Raw genomic sequence first — 24,280 nt, 5'->3', positions numbered from 1 at the left:
CAAATCGACATTATAGAAAATATATAAAGCCATAAATCCATAAATAAGCACCAAATTAAGATATAAAGCTGTCATTTAGTACAGATGATCGCAGTAGCAAAGAACACATGTGAGCAAAAAATTTTGAAAAAGTGGCTGTGGCCCCGCCCTCTAATAAGTTTAATGTTCATATATCCTTTATTGCTCAAGCTATAACAAACTAATTTGCTCAGCGTAAATACTGTAAGAACTTATACTAATAGTGTTAAAATGGATTAATTCTAAAGATAACCGCGGTCACTCCCCATATAACGGTACTGTTCAAAACCACTAGAAGAGCAATAAATTAATAAGTAATTAAATTTTTACCCAGAGGAAGGTATTAGCGGGTTCTATGGAACCCGATGTGAAAATTGGACGATGGGCGTGGGACCGCCCACTTTTATGTGAAATCACATATCTCAACCGATTTCGACTAAATTTAGTATATTGCATTCTTTCAATTTTCGTGTGTCACAATGTGAAAATAGGCAAAATCAGATTACAACCACGCCTACTTCACATATAACACAAAGTTAAATTCCACTCTATTCTTTCACCTTCCACTACACAAACCAAGAAATAATTAATATAACGGGATACAATCTTTCCCTAATAATTCTTTTAAAGTATGCCACCTTATGGTCAAAAATTGTCCAAATCCAACCAATACTGTTCAACCCCCTAGGTACCGAATTTGTGATCCCCAGTATGTGTGAGATATACAATGAAAATTTAGAAACCTTTTCTGACAATAGTTACTCTGTGATATATGACAAAATGCTTGGATTCCGATCCTCTGGTTGATATTTTATACCTTAAGGTATTTCCCTTGCATTGATTCCCCTAAGTTGCAAGAGTATAAAATACTCGTTTTCACCCCTTCCTTACTTATTTAATATTTAAATTTTTACGAATTTTTATTTTATATTGAAAGAATTTTATGAGATTTATCAATGTTATGAAATGTAAACGTATATAAATCGCAGTTAGTCGTACTCTCCGCTATTAGATTCGGTGACAGTTGCTAAATAGCAAAGTTTAGAACAAAAATGGTTCCATGATAAATTCCTTAAAATGTTTTGAAATATATAACAAAGTTATGTTTATGTTGTTACTTAAATATTTAATTAATGTAGGTTTGATATGATATATATTTATACACATATTTATTTGCAGGATTTTAAAAGTTTTAATAACATGTTAAAAAACCAAGTGCGGTTTCACATATTCTGGTATGTACTCGTAATTATATTTGCATGCAAACAAAAAGAATCATACACATAATGTTTTTACATTTGTCCACCCATAACTTTATAGGTAAATATGTACACTTATTGTTTCATATGAAATCTCCGATGTCACGGACAACCACTGGCCGAAACTCACGCTTTGCTAAAAAGTCCATGTGTCAAAAGACTGATGCGACGACAAAGCGTCACAACATTGTGTTGTTTGTAAAAAATCCGAGCTGTGCCGGAAAACACAAACGAACGAACGTCGATTGTCACGATTTCCCTTGCCACTGTAACAGCTTCGCCTACAAGCGGAAAAATATTTTAGATTTGTGAAATACATATTTTAAATCGACAAGAACTATGTTGGCACCTTTGTCGTTTATTTCTGTGCTTTGCGGGTTTACGGGGCTGACACTTTTCTTTTCTACAAGAAACATAAGAAATTGTTCAATTTATAATTTTTGTCTTTGCCATCGTCGCTTACAAGCAAGGGCATGTTCGGGGAAATGTGATAGTGTCTGCTTTTATGAGTTTGCCTGTTGAAAGTGCGCTTAAGTTCATGAATGAATATGTTGTTGTTGTGTGTTTTTTTACAAATTTGGGCATCGACTATTTGGCTGCCATATAGACTTGAGACGCTGCTGATGCTATTTGAGACGTTTGTTGTTTTTGCAGAACAATGTTTGCAGTTTTTGTGGGCGACATATTACGCATATGTGTATATAGGTTTGTGTATAAATTATTTTTTCGGCAATGTAATACACACATATGTACATACTTATATAGCAGTGCGCGCACATTACATTACTGATAAATGTATTGATTTAAAAAGTACTCCGATATGCACTTATGTAAATTGTAAATAAATAAGCACTTTTAGGGGTTTATAACAAATAGTTTATTTCAAATGGAAATGGGTATTAAGTAAAAAAAAAATCAGCAAACTTCACTCCCTGCCATTCGCTGCCAGCTGCACTGAAGTTAACTGTTTTTACCGGCGTATGAATGCTTGAACTTTGTAAACATTATTACGATAACTTCTGCTGACTCAGGTAACTTTTGCCGTAACATTGATAAATATTCTTATTATAACTTCTGCTGAGTTAGGCCACACGCAACCTTGCAGTAACATTAGACTGTTAAACAGTCTTGTGATAACTCCTCCCCTCCTAAGTGGGGTACGTCCGCGTACCCTCTTGTTGGCGGCTGAGTGATGTTTTGCGCTATTCTTGCTATTGCAGCCTGCCTTCTGTGTTTCCTAGCGGAGGTTATTAGGATCAGAGACACGGCTATGACAGTTAATGCTATTAGGGTCAATGATGTTGTTGCCCATCCTGTCTTGTAACCATTGGTTAAATGGTCCATTAGTTGACGATGACGGTGTCGTAAGTAAGGTAAACTTATTATTTTCTCGTACCTGGTTATATTTATTTGAGTGGCACTAGGAAGTCCGGCTACTCATATTGGGATGTCGTTGCGATTTGTGTAGATCGTTTCAATAACGTTAGCTTCACTCGAAATTGTTACTAGGTAAGTACCTCTTTTTAGTGAAACAGTAGCGTTGTCATGTGTTACTGTTGTGGTGTGATCGTTTGTAATCATACATTTCGTAAATAGGATCTAGTTGGCCAAATGTTATTTTGTATTTTGCTGTAGCGCTATCAACTGTTGAGCTTACGTCGTAATATTTAGTTTCGCGCAAAATTCTATAGTAGCACAATCGTCCAGGGAGTAGATGTCTTTGCCGCAGACCGCTACAGCGTTATTTCGAAGGGATATCATCTTGTTGTTATGTGCTATATGTAGTACAGTTTTCCTGAAAGGATTACGGTCAAAAAATACTTTAAACTTAGAAACCAATGACAAATCAGTTACGGTTGTTGAGTGACTCGGTCTTCAAAATTCAATCTATTTCAACGTTATCAAAATTTAATAACTCCAGCTGTGCCAGTGCGATTGATAAAATTATATTATCGTATTTCTGGCCAAGAGAATGTCATAAAGGTGGCTTGTATCTATTTCCTTTATTTTTGTTGTATTCAAAACTTTATTTACTATGTTAGTTAACACGATAACTCACTCTTGTAATTGGGAATTGATTGCTAATTGCCTATTGTTGGTTCAGTTACTGTTCGGAGGAGATTGTTAATTCGTTCGAGGTCGGCCATCAACAATTTTGTCAAGAGTTTGTAGGACAAAGCGGGTTTCAAGCGCCAATTCGGCATAGGCCGTGAGATTTGTTGTGTTCCTGATGTAACAGTATGAGTCCTATAGGACCATGTTGCCATCCGTAATCGGTAAATAGTCCGAGTGAGAGTAGTCCACAATTTTATCGTTGGTAAGTGTCGAAGCCAAAAAGAGCGCAAGGATTAGCAGTCTAGATAAAGAAAGGCGGGTGGAGATGAGGAGAGAACTTATAGTTATTGGTTTAAACCAACGCATATTATCCTTATGAACGATTTACTCTAACCGTGGAGCCCAAATCTTCTCGGACCACACCTTCGGCGTACAAGGGAGTGAGTGTATTTCCTAGGCGTTTATTTAAACTTGATGAGAACTGTTTCGCCCACACCGAATGTTTGCTCACTGTGAATACAGGCGGCATCTAACTCGGGTTCAGGATCTAAATAATTTATAAATTGGCGTGAGAGACCATCGGCTACCAAATTATCTTTCCCTTGTTTATAGTGAACTTTTGCGTTATATCCGTCTATGAAAGCCTTCCACATTTTTAATTTTGGGTTCTGGTTGCGATCTGACGCCGCAAAGGTAAGGGATCGATGGTCGGTGTAAATATTTAATTCCTTGACACCATACAAGTAATGCGTAAGGCTTTTGAGGGCCCTCACAATGGCTAGAAGCTCCCCTTCATTAGTAGTAGGTAGGTAGGAGTGCAGCCCTATCGGGCTCAATTAGCACTATTCGTAGAAACCTCCTGCGTCTGCTATTACGTTTCACCTTCTCTCTCAAACCATTTTGTGGTTTCGATAAAACTGCTTATGTCCGATATGCTTTTGGTGGAAATCCATTCAAGGTTTGGTGCTTGGTGGATTCCGAGTGTTTTGTGTCGGATCTGTGCTAGAGCTGGGCATTCGCAGAGAAAGTGGAAGATTGTTTCATTGTTCCCTGCTACTCCGCAGCCACGGCAGATGTCGTTGTAGGGCATACCCATTTTGGATGCATGTTTCCCAAATTGCCAGTGCCCTGTTGTGGTAGCTGTTATTCTTTAAATACTTTTTCTTGATCTATTTAATAAGTCGTTGGTTCTTTTCCTGTCATATGTTGGCCATAATTGTTTAGTTATGACGCATTTTGTAATGTTTTTCCATTTGTTATTTGCAACTTGTTGAAATTGTCTATTGATCTCTTCTTTGATCGATCTTAGCGGGCTTGGTATTAGCTCCGCCTCGGATTCGTTGAGGAAAGCTCCTGCCTTTGCCAACTCATCTGCTTTTTCGTTACCGAAAATGTTTCTGTGGCCGGGAACCCAGATCAAGTTTAGTTGGAGCTTGTCTTTTATTGAGCTTAGTGCTCTCTTGCAGTTGTGAACTATACTGAAATTTGTCATGGGTGAAGACAGTGCCATGAGGGCCGCCTGGCTATCCGTAAATATAGTTGCTTTATATACGTGGTATATAAAGTATATTCCCGTGGTTTTCTAATAGAACCTCGCAGGCTTTTTCTATGCCTAGTACTTCTACTTGGAAGATGCTAGCCGAGTTCGGTAGACGTATAGAGAGAGATATGCCCAGATCAGCGGAGAATACCCCCGTGCCCACTCCGCAGTCCATTTTGGAACCGTCGGTATAGACTGAGGTGGTATCCTCCTCTGCTATTGAACCTCTTCTCCATTCTCGTCTAGATGGTATCCTCACCTGGAAGTGTCTATTGAAATCCAGCTTTGGGAGAATGTAGTCTGATTTATTAATAGTGAGCTTGTTTAGGATTACACTATGTTCGTAGTTCTGCTGATTCCAACCTCCCAATTCTTTTATTCTTATCGCCGCAATAGCTGCTGTTTTTTGAATAAAAATGTCGATTGGTAGTTGATGCAGGATCACATTGAGCGCATCAGTCGGACATGACCTGATTGCGCCCGCAACACCTGCACATGCCGCTCTTTGTATTCCATTAAATTTTCTAATGTTGTATTGTTTGTTTAGCGCTGGCCACCAAACCAGAGCTCCATATGTAAGTATAGGTCTTATGAACGCCGTGTACATCCACATGATTATACTTGGTTTGAGGCCCCAATTCTTGTTGACGATTTTCTTACAAGTATAGTAGGCCATGTATGCTTTGTTTATTCTTTTTTCTATCTTTATTTTCCAGGACAATTTGGTGTCAATCTCCACCCCCAAGTATTAAGCTGTTGGGGATAGAGTGAGTGTTGTGCCGTTTAGTACCGGAAGTTGAAGCTGAGGCATTTTGGTTCTGCCTGTGAATAGCATTAGTTCTGTTTTGTTCGGGTTAACTCCTAGACCATTGCTTTTAGCCCATAGGTTTAACCTACGAAGTGCTCTTTCCATAATCTCGCTGACTGTTGAAGCAAACAAACCTGATACCAACAACACTATATCGTCTGCATACGCTACTGCTTTCACTCCTCCGCCGTTTAGTTGGAGGAGTATTTCGTTCAGCGCTACAACCCATAGAAGCGGAGAGAGGGCCCCCCCTTGAGGCGTCCCTCTACTCACATAACTTGTTTGTGTTGCAGCGCCGTTTGAAGCTATAATCTTCCTATTCTCAAGCATCGATAGTATCCATCTGCACACAGTGTCATCTATGCCCCCATGCGCCAGAGAATTAATTATTGCATTTACTTCTATGTTATTGAAGGCGCCCTCTATGTCTAGAAAAGCAGCCATGGTGTATTGTTTCTGGTGTAGTGATTTTTCAGTCACCCTCGTTGAAGGTGTTTGCTGACTCCCGGGGAAGTGTGTTGTGATTAGTACCTCCAGAGACTCTTTTGCCGAGGAGGTCCAATCACTTCCCTCCACCCTAATGTAGACAGTATTAATATGGTCTTTGGATAGCATTTTACTCAGCCTAGCGGCTTCTCTGCAACTTTCTATCGATGTGCAGAAAGATCGCCATGAGTCATTTTTAGCTTTCCTGACTGCTTTTTTGTATACCTTCATAATATCTTTATATGGCTGCCAAATTTTGGTTCTAAAACTCTCATTGAAAGCTTTCCTTAGTTGTGTTCTCAAATACTTGAGTTTACTGTTCCACCAAGGAAGAGACTTTCTCTTTTTCAAAACTGTTAGCGGAGTAGATTTATTAAGAGTTGTGGTTAAGATTTTTTCCAACTTCTCTACTTCTGAATCTAGTTCCTTGGGATTTCTGATACTCTTATTGCCTCCCTTTTCGAGGCATTTTGTTGCTATGCTGGTAAATTTTCCCCATGCCGTTCTTTTAGGGTTCCGGTATGTGAGAGGCGCACTGTACCTCTCGTGGATGCTGAAGAGTATCCAGGAGTGATCCGACATGGAAGGCTCATCGGATACCCCCAGTTATCCACAACGAGACTGTCTGTGTCTGTTGTTAGCGTGAGGTCAAGAACTTCCTCCCACCCCGGAAACCTATCCGAGCTTGGGAAAATAAAAGTTGGCTTATCGCCCTTCTTGCAAATACTTAGATTACTATTCAAAATATACTGCAAGAGTGACTCACCTCTGGTGTTTATACTGGAGCTACCCCATACGGTGTACCTTGCATTTGCATCACACCCTATTAGGACATCATCCTTCTTGTTCTCCTCTACTAGCGGGGCCGGTGGTATGTCTTCGTCATGGGCCAAGTAGGCCGAAACCAAGAAGAAGTGCTTTTCCTTCTGTTCCACCTTTACCACTGTGATATCTGCTGTGCTGTAATTAGAAAAAAGAAATGCATTTATACTTTTATTGATAAGAATGCATGCCCTAGGTTTACCTCTGTTCCGTGTGTAATAAAGGTTATAGTTGCTGCTGTTTAGTCCTTTTATGGAATCTTCATTGACCCAGGGCTCCTGTGTTAGGCTGATGTCGATGCCCCCCTCGTTCACGAGGATTGTCAGATTCGCTGTAGCACTCTTCGAGTGCTGTAGGTTAATCTGTACGCATCTTATGCTGTTGTTATTGGGCATCTCGGGGTTCTTCAATGCCCACATTCCTTAGCAACTGGCTGGCGTCGTCGACCTCTTCCGTGTCGTCTTCGTCAGCCGCTTTGTCGCCTTGTAAGATTTTTAGTTTTGCCTTGCGTATTCCGAAGCTGATTTTGTTGTCAGTCTTCTTCAGAGCCTCAATGGACTCATCGCAAATGGCCACTAGTATTGGCTTGTTTGCTTTGTTCGGTTTTTCCTCCTTGATAAGCTGCCACTCATCTACACCAGGTATAGATTTCTTCTGCAGCTTAATGCACCTCAGGAGTTTTTCGCCTGGCTCCTCTAGTGGGGGTAGCCAAATGCGGGCCCGAGGTCTCTTCGGAATAGTAGTAAAATGCTTTTCTTTTTTTATCGAGTATTCTCAAAATAAGTCTGGACAAGCCGGAATAACGTCTTCTGACATAAGTATTATTTTTAGCTTAACCCTAGACAGCTAACCTTCGTCGATTCGACGTGTACAAGAAAGAATATTCGTTGCCTGTCTTGCCCGCGAGGTTTGATCATCCCAACGTTGCTTGTCATCTCAGTGTTCGCTGAGCTTTTCTGAGAGGCACACGTGTTTGGAGGGTAAGTTGGATATTTTTCTAGATATTACGATAATGCTCGTCGTTTCGACGAATGGTTAGGGATTTAATGTAATATATGTTTTTTATTTTTTACAGTTTTAATCATGTCTTCAAGGCGATTGCTGTGTGAGGAAAGTATAATGCGTTCGTTAATGGACGAGGACGATGACGGGGCATTGGAAGAATTATCCGATAGCGAAACTGAAGACACTGTATTGGTGGATAATGTTGAAAGTGATAATCAGTCAGAAGAGTCATCATTACTTTCGGGCGATTAAGACGTTCATGAGGGAGTTTCTGGTGCTTTGATGGATGATGTGCCGGAACTTGCAACACCTTCTGCTTCAAACGAAGTAAGCTCAGGTAACGATGCTAGTATCTTGGCATTCTCAAGCAGCACTATCCGCAGTCTGTCCCGTCATGTTTGGGCTACGCGCAAAGGGCGAACTTCGAATAGAACAGCAGCAATAAATATAGTACCGGGCCAACTCGCGCAGTAAAGGATATTGTCGACCCGCTAATGTTATTTGAACAATTCATAACAAATCAGATAGTAGACGATATTTTAAAATGGACAAGAGATTGAGATGAAAAGACAGAACTATGAGTCAATATCATTTACGCGAAAAAACACTAGCAAAGAGGAGATCAGAGCCCTGTTGGGAATTATGGTGTTAACTGCAGCATTGAAAGACAACCATCTGACCCTTGATGAATTGTTCAATTCAGAGTATTGTGGTACAAGATATGTATCTTGAATGAGCAAAGACAGGTACCAATTCCTTCTTCTATGTCTACGTTTTGATGATAGAGCAGTTCGCTTACAACGGCAAAAAACGATCCTTTTACCCCCATAAGAGATATATGGGAAATTCTTATTGTCCAGTGCCGCCAAAACTACGTTCCCGGAACAAATGTTACTGTTGATGATCAGCTACTGGCTTTCCGCGGCAGGTGGAAGTTCAGAATGTATATACCAAATAAACCCGCCAAGTATGGGGTCAAGTTAGAAATGATGTGTGATAGTGGCACAAGGTATATGGTCGACTGTATACCATATCTCGGAAAAGGAACCAATACAGGAGGGATGCTGACAATTGTCGGAACATTACGTTCTAATAAAAGGGAAATTCCAGAAGAAATGAAGAACAAGAAAAGGAGTAAGAGGAATAATCAAACCACCGAAGTCAATACATCCAGAAAGGTGAATACATCGATGTTCGTGTATGATGAACCCCTTACACTTCTTTCCTTCAAACCTAAACCATCAAAAATGATTTACATGCTTTCCTCTTGTGATGAGGAAGCCTCAGTTAATCCAGATATTAAAAAACCACGCATGATAGAGTTCTACAATTCTACAAAAGGTGACGTTGACACATTTGATCAAAAGTTTGTAATGTCATGCAGTAGAAAAACCAATCGATGGCCAATGTGCGTTTTCTATGGAATGATGAATATAGCATGCATCAACAGCTACATACTTTATTGCCACAATGTCTCGGTACAGGGTGAAAAAATACTGCCTAGGCGTAATTTTATGAAGAAGCTGCATTCGCAACTTGTAGAACCTTGGCTGAAAATCCGACAGGAAATTCGTACCATGCCGACCCACACCAAAAACAAAATAACAGAGATATTATTATTGCCCAATAATGATGAAAATCAAGGTCAAAGCCAACCATCAGCCACCAATGACCTTCAATCAGCAGAGGCACCAACTAGTAATAAAAGGAAAGCTTGCGGTCTATGTTCTTATAAAAAAGGCGCATGACAAAGTCGGTATGCGCAAAATGTAACACTGCAATTTGTGGTGAACATAAAGTTGATTTTTGCATAAAATGCTCTTTAAAAAATTAGTTTTTATATCTTACTCAAAATATTTATAGTGTTTTTATTAAAGTACGCCAAAGAAGAAATGGCTGTTATGTGTTTCTCTATTTTAAGTTTTTTTATAAATATGTTGTCTTCTCGGATCTTATTAAAACTAGTGCCTTAATTAAAAATGTGTTCAACAAATACAATTTGAAATAGAATATAAAACGAATGTTTTATTTTGTACAATAGTTCCTGAAATACATATTTTTGCAATTAAAATAATTGAAGATTGTTTAAATGCATGAAATAAAGACACTCTAACAATTCTCGTCGAATCGACGAATGGTTAGGGTTTATAGGGGGCTACTGAAGGTTAGCTGTCTAGGGTTAATAAACACGTTCTTTTGATCTCGGTCGAACTACATTTCTATTTTATTTGTTTGGGAGGCGGACACCTTACCATATTCGCCTCTAAGGATATTGGTTTGAGGTTTTGCAATTTTAGCGTAGTTGCGAACAAAACACTGTTATAGAAGTGCACTCACCTTTTATATAATTTTTTCCCACTTTGCCAAATATTAAAAACGCACTCAAATATAGCAAAAAACGGTTGGTCTCGCTTTTATTCACACCATTCTTTATGGCCTTATATAAGCACTGTGTATTAAAAAGAAAAACGCGTTCTTGATTATAATTCACTATATAATAACGCGGTTGATTTCGCAAAAGGAATGGCGGCGGACAGAGGTGACCGATCGCTGCTAATGTCGTAGAACGAACTAATCGGAATCTGGTCGGTCCTTCTTTATCCCCGTTGGTGCTGAATAGGATGATGCATATGTGTGTAAGTATGAATGTTGGTGTGTGTCGTTCTCGTGTAGAATGTGGGTTATAAGTGTGGTGTGGTGTGGTGAAGATTGCGTTTTAGTGATGTAAATTTGAATCGATGTGGTGTGGTGTGGTGAAGGTTGCGTGTTAGTGATGCAAGTGTGAATCGATGTGGTGTGTGTGTTGAGGTCGGGGGAGGATGCTCATTTGTACATCCTGGCCCCCCTAGGCCTGAGTCCTCCGTAGGGTATGCCGGCCTGCGTGGTTGCGATCGCTTGGGTCTTCTGATGGCATTACTGCTGCGCGGAGCATCATGACGCCCGCCATCGAGTACGCCAGTGCGGTGTAGTAGAGTATGGTGGTGACGCATGCATACTTGGCACTGGTAGCCCGTTGTGCACTCTTGCGTAAGATGGGTGAGCGCCAGGGATGGTAAACTCGATTCCGATTCTACTCGAAAATCGAGTTTTCTCGTAAAATAATCGATTTTTAAAAATCGCCAATTGATACCTTGGGGAACGTATGTTTGGACAATGTCCGGTGAGACTTGTTTTGTGAAGTCCACAAACTGTTTTTCGGTAGCTCTTTGAGCTCCGATAAAAGTTTTACCATTATCGCTCATGATTTTTGGTGGAAAGCCTCGTCGTCCGACGAAACGAGCAAAAGCCGCCAGAAAAGCCTCCGTCGTTAGATTCGTACATAGCTCAAGGTGTACTGCTTTTGTCGTGAAACAAACAAAAACAGCCATATAGCCTTTCATGAGGGTAGGAGACCTTAGCATGGGTGCCTTTATCATAAAAGGCCCCGCAGAATAAACACCTATTATGGTGAAAGGCAGAGCAAAATTGCAGAGTTCAGGTGAAAGTGCTGCCATAATCTGCCTTCTCATTTTCTGCTTGTGCATAGTGCAGACCGTGCACGTGAAAATGCACTTCTTGATTTGGGGCTTAAGACGGGGAACTTAGTACTCTTGGCGTACCATATGTTGCATGAGGCGATGTTCGGCGTGTAACATGAGTATGTGAATATAATTGATGAATAAGGTGGCAAATGAGGATTTTTTTGGTATTATTATGGGATGGCGTTCCTTATACGTAAGGCTGGTCGCGGCTGAAGTAGCGCGTTTGGGTTGATGCAATGAGAGCGACCTTTGCTTTTTGTAAGTCTTGGTGCGTCAATTTATCGCAATGGAGATAAGTTGCTCCTTTAAATTTAAGTTTAAGCCGCTCTAAAAGCTTGAGCATATAGGCAACTACCCGGAGGGCTCGGGGGAACGATGAAAATCATTCAAGTATGTCAGTGTCATCCAGTGTTGCATGATAAGTGTCGATTTTACGACTTTCTGGGGCAAGTATGTTGCGCATGGGCGATTGTGGCCAAGAATCGGGAGATCCTGTTAACCATCGGGGGCCATTCCACCAGAGGGTGAAGGTGGCGAGATGCAGAGGTTTGCATCCTCTTGTACCTAGATCAGCATGATTGTCAGTACTGGCTACGTGACGCCAAGTGGCTGATCCTACTAGGTCAAGTATTTCAGATGTTCGGCTAGAAATATAAGTTTTCCACGCATGTGGTGGTTTTTCTAACCAGGCTAGAACTATCTTGGAATCGGACCATAAATATAATCTGTATTTCGCCATATTTAAGTGGGTCTGCACCATTGAAGCTAGCTTTGCTAGTAGCAGAGATTAGGATGTCTATTTGAGCTGGCGTGTTGCAGTTGGGATCTGCTAGAGTCAGGTGTGAAATTTTATCCCAATGCTTGCTATTTATTTGATAGCTTGGAAGCATGTTTGTTAGTTGCAGTAAGACAATGCGCTTATCCGCTTGGGGGAAAATTAGGGTAATGGGGCAGATTTTACTTGAGTTTTGTACTACTCGTCCGCCCATTCTCGTAATTTCATAGTTGGCATGTTTTGTTGGCAGTTTTAGCCTATTTTGTGTCCTAGACGCTATGAATGATCGTTGCGATCCTTGGTCTATTAGGGCTCTTAGTTTGAACAGTTCTCCTCGATGTTCGATGGAGACAACTGCTGTGGGTAGTAGTACTCTACTATGATTTTCGCTGTGTAGCGTTTGAGTTTTTAATGCCTTTGAACAACATGGTGTCTCTTGGCAATTTTCTTGAGTTTTTGTTTCGGGAGTTGCTGTTGCAACTAAACCCGTGGCTTTTTTTGAAAAAGTGCTGCTATGAGATGTGTTGGGAAAGTTATTGAGATGTAACATAGAATAATGCCTTTTGTGGCAGTATACGCAATTGAATTTTCTTTCGCAAGTTTTTAGATTGATTGATTTTTTTTGACCTGACAAAGTTGTTCCTTTCATTCACATTCAATTTTTCAAATTTTTCGCAAGCTTTTAGCTTATGCCCTCCTGTACTCGTACATAGTTCGCATGACGTGAATTTATTTTGTTCAGAAGTGAACGCTTGTGTTTTGAAAAAGCTTCTGTTTAAATGATTGTTGCTTCCGGCTTGGGGTCTATTGAAGCTTCGATTTAGGTGTTGCTGAACGTTTTTAGTTCTGACTACTTTTTTGTCTACATCTGCTGCCACTTTGGGCATTTTCTTCTTGATGAGAGCGATTGCTCCCACAAAAGTAATGATTTTTCTGGTAATGCGGCGGTACATATGTTTACCAGAATAGGATCCCAATTGTGAGTGGGAATATTTTGTGTCGATAGAACCGACAAACAATTTGACACAGTGGATTCTAGTTTCATGAATTCTTCACTGGTTTCTCTTTGAATTTTAGGCAAGTTCATAAGTATCGTTACTTGGTTGTCAACTAATATTCTCTCATTTTCATATCTTTGTCTTAATGCTTCCCAAGCTAAATTAAAATTATCGTCATTCAATGCGAACTGCTTGACTATTACACCTGCTTGACCTTTAGTTTTGTATCGGAGGTGATACAATTTTTGCGCTTGTGATAATTTTGGATGGTTTATGTACACGGCTGTAAACATGTCCCGGAAGGACAGCCATTGTTCATAACCTCCATGAAATATTTCCGTACCACACGCTGGCACTTTGAGATGAATGCCTGAACTTGCCTCTTGGGCTTGCGATTGTGGTAACTCTACTCTACTGTGGGGAGTAGGTGAAATTGACTTAATAATTTTTAATTGATCTGATATCATTGCTTTTGTGTCTTCATAGCGGTCTAAGCAATTTTCGTATTTGGCGTGAGCCAAAGATTAGAAACTTTCAGGTAGATCTGAATCATCAGTTTCTACTATTGCGTCGTATGCAGCTTTGAGGCGTGTCCAAACATTGTCAATAGATTTATTTTTTATTTCTAGTACCGATTCAGAGTTGTCCTGAATCGGTGAAGATGCAAATCGAGTGCAGTATTTAATCAAGCTGTCACTCTCAGAAATGAATTTAATATAAGAAATGTCTTTCCCCGTTTTTGCTTTGTAGCACTTTGCTTCGAGGGCGTAGTTTCAGCAGGTGTACACGGACTTTTGTCATCAGTAATCATTTTTGGATTTCTTAAAAATTCTGCTTTAGATTCTTTTGAATCAGTGCTCATTCAGAAAATTTTAATTAATAAAATATATATATATAACAACAATATATATATATTTTATTATAATAGAGATATTACCGAAAACTGAAATATTTATGTATACCTGTAGGTACAAAGATCTTTTAGCGATGGTTCGAAACCACAAAAGAAAAACTAACCGATGTAACTTAGATGAGACGAAGATGAAACTTGCAATAAAAGATGTCATCTCAAAAAAATATAACACAAGTCAAGCTGCTGACTTTTATGATTTAAAACGAACTACTTTGCGAGATCGTATAAAAAAAATGAAGAAAAGTAAATTGGAGGCATTAGATGACTCCGGCCAGTCATCTGAAGGTGAATATATGTATTCATCGAAATATACCTCAAATCAAGTTTTCACAAAACATCAAGAAAAAGAGATATGCGAGTATTTTAAAGCATGCTCTAACCTACAGCACGGCTTCACCTATACAATGGCACGGAAGTTTGTATTTGAATATGCCACAATAAATGATATTGCCATTCCTTTATCATGGGTGGATAATCAAAAAGCTGGAATTGACTGGATTCAAGCGTTTATGAAACGAAATCAAGACTTGAGTTTGCGAAAACCGGAAAATACAAGTCTTTATCGACTGACTGCATTTAAGAAAACCGCAGTAATGGAGTTTTTCGATAATATGCAGCATTTGCTCAAAAAAAATTCATTTTCTCCGTGTGATATTTATAATTTAGACGAAACGGGTATTACTACTGTGTTGCAATCACCCAAGGTAATTTAATAGCATTCTAACCGAAATACCTACATTACATATAATAATATGTACCTATTTTGTTTTTAATAGGTTATTTCTACAAAAGGAAGACGAACAGTTTCTCAAGTGGCGTCTGCAGAAAGAGGATCGCTTGTGACAATGGTAGACATTGTAAATGCTTCTGGTAACGCTCTGCCACCTGTCTATGTGTTCCCTCGTATAAAGTATAAATAACATTTCGTGAATGGGGGTCCCAACGGTTGTCTGGGGATAACAGATAAGAGCGGATGGATGACAGCTCAAGGCTTTATAGAAGTCCTAAAGCACATCAAAAATAACACTCGGTGTTCCAAGGAGAAACCAATAATCCTTTTCCTAGACAATCACGTCTCCCACTGCAGTCTAACAGCAATCATATTTTGCAGAGAAAATGGTATTCATATGATTACTTTTCCGCCACATACGTCACATAAGCTCCGTTTAAAAAGTACTTAGCGACTTCGTTCAATGATTTCCTTGTTTCCAACCCTGGTAGAATAATTACAATTTACGATGTACCATCGCTAACTAATATCCCATTTCGGTAGGCATTTGCTGCTGAAAACATTTGCAAAGGATTTGAAATGACAGGTATCAGCCCATTTAACAGACAAATATTTCCTGAAACAGACTTCATAAACCAACCAAATGAAGAACATCCAACCGCTGACAATGATAATGAACCTATACTTCAACAAGATGCGATTTCAAATGAACCTGATGTCCTGTTTGAGCCTCCAGTGACACCACCACCTCTTCCTAAAACTCCGGAGCAAGTTCGTCCACTCCCTAGAATTCAACAATCTAAATCTAACAAAAGAAAGGGAAAATCCACAATCTTGACATCTACTCCATTAAAAGAAGAAAAGGAACGAACACAGCAGCAAAAGAAAAAACAAACAAAGAAACCATTGGTACGAAAAGGAGTTCCGAAAAAACGTAAAACCTACGTCGACACATTATCTGATTTAGCAGATGCCTTAAGCTTCGCTGAATCCGACAGATCTGTTGGTTCGTTTGTAGAACCAGAGAGCCTTGGTGAGACCAAATTCGTACTTGTTAGATTTGGTGGGCAGGTAGATAAGTTCTATGTTGGCAAGATATTGTCTGAATGTCCGAATTCGGTAACTGTTGATTTTTTAAGAAAAAAGCCAGGTTCATGGACATTTTATGAACCATGTGTTAACGACATGTCCTATATTCCAAAAGATGACATTGCCCTTAAGTTGCCGAACCCAAGCGATCCCGCAGGAACGTCCCGATCAGCTGCAACATACATATTTGATGTAGATATGTCGCAGTACAATGTAATGTAAAACTCGTCACTATATCGCATTTATTTTCATGAATTAGTTCTTACCGGTATACTATATAAATACTAACATAGTTTGTAGGTATTTCGAATTGTCATTTGTACCTTTAATGAATAACTCAGGTACCTGCCTTTAGTTGTTTTTACAATGAACTGCCTTGTTGATCTCTACCAATATAATATTACACTTTTTTTGTTACTTTTACATGAATTAATAAAATTTAAGTTCATTTTATGCTAAACATTGTTTAATAAATAAAAAAAAAATAGTTGTGCCACAAATTAAAATTGCATTTTCCCTTTGACGATTTCGCCCCATCCCACTGGCGAATTTACCCCATGGATGGGGCAGCTTCACCCTTTTGGGCATCTTGGGAAATTCGTAAAATTTGTATATAAATATGCGAGGTAATCAGAATAAAACGGGTAAAATTTAAAGCCAACAAATGTAAGCTCTTATACAAAAAAAAAGTTTTGAAAAACCATTAACAGTTTTTTTATGAGAGCACCTCAAAAAAAAAGAGGCGAATGCTCCCCCTTCTACCATACATGACATATTTTACCGATTTCTTCGCGAAGAATATCATCGATCGCTCGTTGAAAAATGCTTAGAGCATTTTTCAAACCAAATGGCAAGCGACAAAATTCGTACTTCCCATTGTTTATATTGAACGCCGTTTTCGGTCTATCCCTTTCACGTAAATTAATTTGGTGAAATCCTGATTTTAAATCTAGAGTAGTAAAATACTTGGACTTTCCTAAGTTAGACAAAATAACGGAAGTGTCAGGTATGGGATTTCGATCAGAGGTAGTATTTTCGTTGATTTTTCTAAAATCGATCACCAGCGTAACTTTTGCTTGCCATTTTCATCAAGGCCTTTTTTGGTTACTACATGGACAGGGGAATTATAAGGTGATGACGACTTACGTATTATACCGTCCTTTAGGAGTGACTTAATTTCTGAATTTATGAACTCTGTTGCTGATATTGGATACGGGTAACTTTTGCTAAAAATTGGGTCATCCGTGGTAGTACTTATTGTAGCCTCCACGTTCGTGTTGTATGGAAGGGCACGGTCTGGATGTGCAAACGCATTCGTATTATTATTAATCAATTGGTGGAATTCAGATCGAATATTATCAGGAACAGAATCTTCGTTAATTGTAATCAAGTTAATTTGATTGCAGCAAAGACACTGAAGTTTTACGTAACTATTCTGATAATGCAGATATCCAGCATCGATGTCAATTTTCGCCCCAATTTCTTTAAGGAAGTCGTAACCGATTATACCATCAAACGTTTTAAGATTATTAAGTAAGTAAAAGGTTGAGGTGTGGTTAAGGACATTGATCAGGCATTTTCTGTTTATGAAATTAATCCCGTTTAGTGATTTCAATGTAAAAGGAGTATCCATTTGTTTAATTCCGTTAAGAAATGGAAGATTTTTTATAAAATTTTTCGAGGTACCCGTATCAATTAATAGTTTAAGCTCCTGACCATCTGCTGTTGTTTTAGTGATAAATGGTAGGAGCGACTTCAGTTTAAAAAGTTAATCTCTGAATTAACTTTACAATCGCTTATATGGTTGGACCCATCGCGGTAGTTGCTGTCGGTGTAAAAATGAGAAGCATAATAATCGTAACAATGTTCATCGTTTTCAGATTCGTCAGAAACTGTGCCAATTTGTACTGCCATAAAATTTACTCGTTGAGTCTTCGGGTAAGGTTTTTGAAAAGAACTAGATTGCTCACAAGGACGTTTAAATACTATGGCTTGATTGGGTTGTTGAGAGACGATTGCGTTATTTTAATTAGGATTACGATTTCGATACATAGACGTGCCAGCATCGACATCCATTGGGACTGATCTATTATTATAATTAATTGAACGATTTTGTTGGTTTTCTTGCGGAAAATTATACTGTGGCATAGTTGTTCTTGCCTTATTTGGCTTTAATGAATTACCCATCGCAAATGTTTGCGCGAAATCATAGCGTTTGTGGTTCATCTCAAGCTCCTGCGCTACGGCCAATGCTGTAGGCAAATCCTTTGGTGATGAGGAGAAAAGGATATCGCATAGCGGATGGCGAAGGTCCGATTTAAAAACACGAAGGGCATTTTCTGTTGCACGCTCATTAAGAGCTTTTATAACTTCAGTATTACCGCTGTTCGCCATTATTTGCTTATTTATGATAAGCGTCAAGTGTTTGTCCACTGCGTCGTAATAGCCTGTTATTATCAGGTTTCCTTGCCTTAGAATGCTTAATTCCGATTCTAGAACATGAACGGGTCTCTTGTCTGCGTATGTTTGGTCTAACCTAGCAATTATTGCTTTAAAATTAAGTACGGTATTGAAAGATGATAACGTCGAGTTCGCTGCACCTGTAATTTTATTTCTAAAAATACCCATTGCAACGTAATACCTTCGGGATAGTAATTAATAGCGAAGTTGGCCGCAGAGCGCCAAGCAGGATAAGATGAGGCATCGCCACTAAATTCCGGTAAAGATTTTATTAAGTCGAGACTAGAATTTTTAGAGTCTATTAAAGGGTTAACAGAGACCGGTTCGTAGGGCTCAACATGTGGTAGTTGAAGACGATTTAAAGCTAAGGTAAGTTCGCTAATTTGTGCCGATAGTTCCCGTTTGGTGCGTTCGGTTGCACCTACTACGATTTCTAAAACCTGTTCTCGTGTGACCTCCATTTTGAATTTTGATACAAAGAGAAATTACCGCTATATAACATTAAACAAATGAACAATAGAAAATGCTATAAATTTATTAACTAAAAGTTTTAATCCTCTTATATTCTCAAAGCTGCAGATAAATTTATAAGTATATCCCGCTTACTTGGAATAACTTAGATATGTTGAGAAAATTTTGACTTGAGTTTGCCTTTCTTAGTGCGTGTTAAATACGCTATTTGGAATAAAATCCTACTACGCTTTCACAGCTCGCAAAACGGGTTTTTGAAATCTATATTTCAATTTTTCTCTTCTCATATAGAGTTCGCAATCTTGCAGTTTTTAACGATGGAAAAAATTATGGAACCAACTTATATTACGAAAATTTCAATTAATCAATTAACTTTTCAACACGTGTATGTTACGTAACTCACTATGATCCAACAACACTTAAAAAAGGCACTGACATACATACATACAGTTTTAATTTATTTGACGTCAATATAAAATTTTATATTTTTTTTTAATTTTTTTTTAATTTTTCACTATTGAACAATTATCAATTTCGATCATTACTTACATGATTTCAACAAATTTCTAATTCTGGTTTGCCAAGCTTAAAATGAAGAGTAAAAACTCGAATGTAGAATTCCCACGATGCAAATAAAAGTGTCCAGCCACGTGAAGATGAAAAAAGTTCCACAACGCCGCAACTTTCCGACTTCGTTTGGAATTTATATTGGTTTTTGTGTAACCTGCCGCTTGGTTCGTCCTTCCTTATAGGAAAAATACTTGTAGAATTGATCAAATCGACCGTTCAAAACAAGTTGCGAATAGAATTTTCTCGACAGGCCCCACGTTGGGCGCCACTTAAAATAATTCAATAAAACTCAACTTTCGTTGTCCACGTTAATCTTTATTCTGCCTCTTTACAAAAGTTCTTCGCTCAACCAAACCAAGCTCGAAGAAGTTTCACCAACGCTTTCCGCTAGACAATGCAACAATCGTTATTCGTCTCATGTATTTGTTGTAATCTGAGAGTGCTGTTGTCACGACTTAAATCAAGCGTGAGAGCAAGTTGCTTAGTGCGCATGTCCAATGACGAAATCACTCAAACTTAGTTCAACTAATACAAAAAGAGTGTTGTGTAATGAAGTTGAGCTTAAACAAAAAGTACGATCAAATAAGTGTTCACAGGATAGCGAGTTTGTGCAAGCATTCTTAACTTATATAAGCTGTAATACAAATATAGTTTACAATAAAAATAACTTATCGTATCATTGCTACAACTTTGGAAATATGCCGTGGCACCTGCAGGTGACACTGGGCAATATAATAACTTTACTGTTTGAATTCATAAGTAATGAGAAGAGTATTGTTTATAATAGGGCTTGTTGCTATGCGGTGATGTTGCTTTATAGCTTGTTTACGTATTACAGGTTGACGTTAGATGAAATTGCCGACGAGTTGGAGGCCGGGGATGACCCAGGCGATATTATTTTATTTCCTCCTGATGATGGTGTGGTAACGGACGAAGACAGTGGGGATGAAAATGAAGCTAATATTCTTCTATATTTCTAGTCGCATGCTTCGATCTCAAGTAGAAATACAAAAGAGACCTTCCATCTCTGGAGACAATTGTTTAGATAATCTGGAAGAAGAAGGGGAAGAAGTGGAAGTACCCGCACCGAAAAAAAAGAAAAAAGAAAATACTATAAAGAAATGGTACAGCAATGTCAGCAAAACGTCTTTTATTACTTGCGGTAAAGGAGACTGTGATGAAGAAATTTTCTTGAACTCTCAGAAGGAGATGTCTACCGTCGAATGTTTTGAATTGCTCTATAGCGACGACATAGTAAAGTTCATAACTGATATGACCAATTTGTATGCTTTGCAGAGAAATCACACTCTAAATGTGACTAGTGATGAAATTAGAGTTTACATTGCAATACTGCTACTTACGGGATATTTGACGCCAAAGTACATGCGAATGTTCTGGGAAGTAAAAAGTGACACGCACAATGAAGTATGGGCATCTAGTATAAGGCAAAATAGATTTTTTGAAATTCAGCAGTACCTTCATCTTTCAGATAGTACATCCTTGCCACCCAACGACAAATTCGCTAAAGTTCGACAATATTTCACGAAACTAAACGTAAATTTTATTGCCAATTTCGAAAAAGCTGGTTTTTCACACATTTCCATAAACGAAACTATAGTACCATACTTTGGAAGGCACGGTACCAAGCAACACATACACGGAAAACCAATAAGATTTGGTTACAAGCTCTGGTCAGCAGCTACACGACATGGATATTTGGTCAATTGTGAGCCTTATCAGGGCGCGTCCGGCCCTGGCTTGAAAATGCAGTCTGAGTTAGGCCTAGGAGCTGCTGTTATTTTAGAGCTCTATTCAAGATTACCAATTGAGTTAGGACCTTACAACTAATATTTTGATAATTTTTTTACTGGATTACCGTTGCTTAAGTATTTGCGAGAGCACAATGTTGGGGGCACAGGTACTTGACGGGAAAATCGACTGGAGAATTGCAATTTGCCAAACTCAAAGGATATGAAAAAAGAGCCAAGAGGTAAGCTATGTCATAAAGCTTCGGAGGAGGTTATTGCAGCTAAATGGCATGATAATAGTATCGCCACCATGGCATCCAACTGCCATGGATTAGATCCCATCACAAAAGTGAATCGAATTGGAGTTGTGGACAAAAAGCGGGCTAAAATTCAAGTTGATTGCCCAGCCATTATCAATATGTACAATAAGTACATGGGTGGAGTAGACCATTTTGACGAAAACGTTCACTCCATGAGAGTAGCTCTTCGCGGCAAAAAGTGGTGGTTTCCGCTCTTTGATGAAAGTTGCCAAAATGAATGGCTAATCAAAAGAAATTCAGATAACAACTGGACCTACTGCGATTTCCGTCGAAATGTGGCAACTATCTACCTGCAAAAATATGGCAAATCTCCCACCCGCAATTCTGTTTGTGGTGTTCCTGTGCAGATGAGAGTGCCTATCGAGGTGAGGAGTGCAGGAAGTGCGGATGATCACTCGCAAATCGACTGTTCTCAACGAAGATGCGGATTTTGTCACCAACGCACTAGAAAAATGTGTGCCAAGTGTAATATTGGTTTGCATGTAAAATGCTGGTACAACTTTCATAATAAATAAGTATTGATTTTTTTGTAATAAGTACATACATAAATAAAGATTATCTATCATAATAAAACTGAAGCCTTATTCCTACCGAAAGAAAAAACGCCTGCCTTTTGGAGTTTTCATTGCCCAATGCTCAGTGTCACCTGTAGGTGACACCCCCATAAAAAAACAAGAAAAAACGTTAACTTCGGTTGCACCGAAGCTAAATACCCTTCACAGGTGCATTTCTGTTAGTAACTATCTGTTCAGTTTGTATGGCAGCTATATGCTATAGTAGGCTTATCTGAACAATTTCTTCGGAGATTACATTGCTGCCTTAGAAAATAATCTATACCAAATTTCGTGAATATATCTTGTCAAATGTGAAAGTTTTCCATACAAGAACTTGATTCCGATCGTTCAGTTTGTATGGCAGCTATATGCTATAGTAAACCGATCTAAACAATTTCTTCGGCGATTACATAGTTGCCTTAGAAAATAATCTATACCAAATTTCGTGAAAATAGCACGTCAAACGCGAAAGTTTTCCATACAAGCCCTTGACCCCGATCGCTCAGTTTGTATGGTAGCTATATGTTATAGTTAACCGATCTGAACAATTTCTTCGGAGATTACATTGTTGCTCTAGAAAATAATCTATATCAAATTTGGTGAAGACACATTGTCAAATGTCAAAGTTTTCCATACAAGAACTTGATTCGGATCGCTCAGTTTGTATGGTAGCTATATGCTATAGTTAACCGATCTGAACAATTTCTTCGGAGATTACATTGTTGCTCTAGAAAATAGTCTATACCAAATTTGGTGAAGATACATTGTCAAATGTCAAAGTTTTCCATACAAGAACTTGATTCCGATCGTTCAGTTTATATGGCAGCTATATGTTATAGTGGTCCGATATCGGCCGTTCCGACAAATGAGCAGCTTCTTGAAGAGAAAATAACGTTTGCAAAATTTCAAAAATATATCTTAAAAACTGAGGGACTAGTTCGTATATAGTATACAGACAGACGGACGGACGGACAGACAGACGGACATGGCTAAATCGACTCAGCTCAACATACTGATCATTTATATATATACTTTATAGGGTCTCCGACGCTTTTTTCTGGGTGTTACAAACATCGTGACAAACTTAATATACCCTGTTCAGGGTATAAAAAAATAGGGGTAGGTTACATATTTTTTATATTTTTTTTTGTCGTATCCAAATGTATCCAAACTGTTTTATATAAAGAGATAATATTTTTTTTTGCTAACTTGGACATGGGAATTGAAGAGTTAAACACTAATTTGAAATGCTAATTGACCGGACTAAATGCTGTATGAAAGCACAAGAAAACTACTTTGAATAAAAAAAAAATAACTTTATAACTTTTGAAAAATATTAAATGTTAAATTAAATGTTTTTTTTTTTTTTACAGTCCTGTTTCTTTTGCGACAGACCTTGTGTATTCAAAAAATTAAATATACTACATTAATGATAAATGTATGTAATGTCAAAACTTATATTCGCATGTATGTATCATGACAATATGTGTTTATGTTCGCTTTCGCGAATTTAAATCATATTATCACTTACACTGTGGAACATACATATTTGGGATTATTGTCTGGGGGGTGAGAAATTCCAAGTCAGGGTGATGGTACTAGGTGAGTATAGTAAAACCCTCAAAGGGTTTGGCGTTCGTATGTGTCAGTTTTTTTTTTATGACCTTTTAAATTTTTTCCTTATCTTGATGTTTTTTCGCGAACCACTTGCCCGATTTTGATGAAACAAATTTAGAAAAATTAAGAATTACAATTTCTATTTGTTTTTATTCAAAAAAGTGTCGTTTATCGTCTTTTTTATAAGTTTTCCCCAATAACTCCAGACTTCTGGCCATAAACTACTAAAAAAATAAAGTAAACATTTTTTTAATTTTTTATTTTTATTTTATTTATTTATTTTTATTTATTTTAATAAATATTGCCTAAAAAAATTTATAAAAAAGGCGATAAATGACACTTTTTTGAATAAAAACAAATAGAAACAAATAGAAATTGTAATTCTTAATTTTTCTAAATTTGTTTCATCAAAATCGGGCAAGTGGTTCGCGAAAAAAACATCAATATAAGGAAAAAATTTTAAAGGTCATAAAAAAAACTGACACATACGAACGCCAAACCCTTTGAGGGTTTTACTATAC

At 38.2% G+C, this 24,280-nt stretch overlaps 1 protein-coding gene across 2 annotated transcripts; it reads left to right on the top strand.

The window, feature by feature from the left end:
- The first annotated feature begins 7,501 nt into the window (after positions 1-7,501).
- Positions 7,502-23,389, top strand: LOC125779159 (piggyBac transposable element-derived protein 3-like). 2 transcript variants are annotated; one of them, XM_049459801.1, is made up of 4 exons: positions 7,502-7,968; positions 8,064-14,904; positions 14,977-15,417; positions 15,474-23,389. In XM_049459801.1, the coding sequence occupies exon 4, from the start codon at positions 20,466-20,468 to the stop codon at positions 21,366-21,368; it is 903 nt and encodes a 300-aa protein (XP_049315758.1). In that variant the 5' UTR covers positions 7,502-7,968; positions 8,064-14,904; positions 14,977-15,417; positions 15,474-20,465; the 3' UTR covers positions 21,369-23,389. The 2 variants fall into 2 exon arrangements, with proteins under 2 accessions (XP_049315758.1, XP_049315757.1); XM_049459800.1 differs by having other exon boundaries at positions 14,977-23,389.
- Positions 23,390-24,280: the final 891 nt, after the last annotated feature.

This window comes from Bactrocera dorsalis, chromosome 6 (genome assembly GCF_023373825.1).
Source record: "Bactrocera dorsalis isolate Fly_Bdor chromosome 6, ASM2337382v1, whole genome shotgun sequence".
NCBI classification, from domain to species: Eukaryota; Metazoa; Arthropoda; class Insecta; order Diptera; family Tephritidae; genus Bactrocera; species Bactrocera dorsalis.
Note: the sequence above shows the minus strand (reverse complement) of the source record. Positions and strands in the feature narration are given on the sequence as shown.

Coding starts and splice junctions, on each gene's coding strand:
- LOC125779159 (XM_049459801.1), top strand. CDS start 20,466: ATGAAAATGAAGCTAATATTCTTCTATATTTCTAGTCGCATGCTTCGA.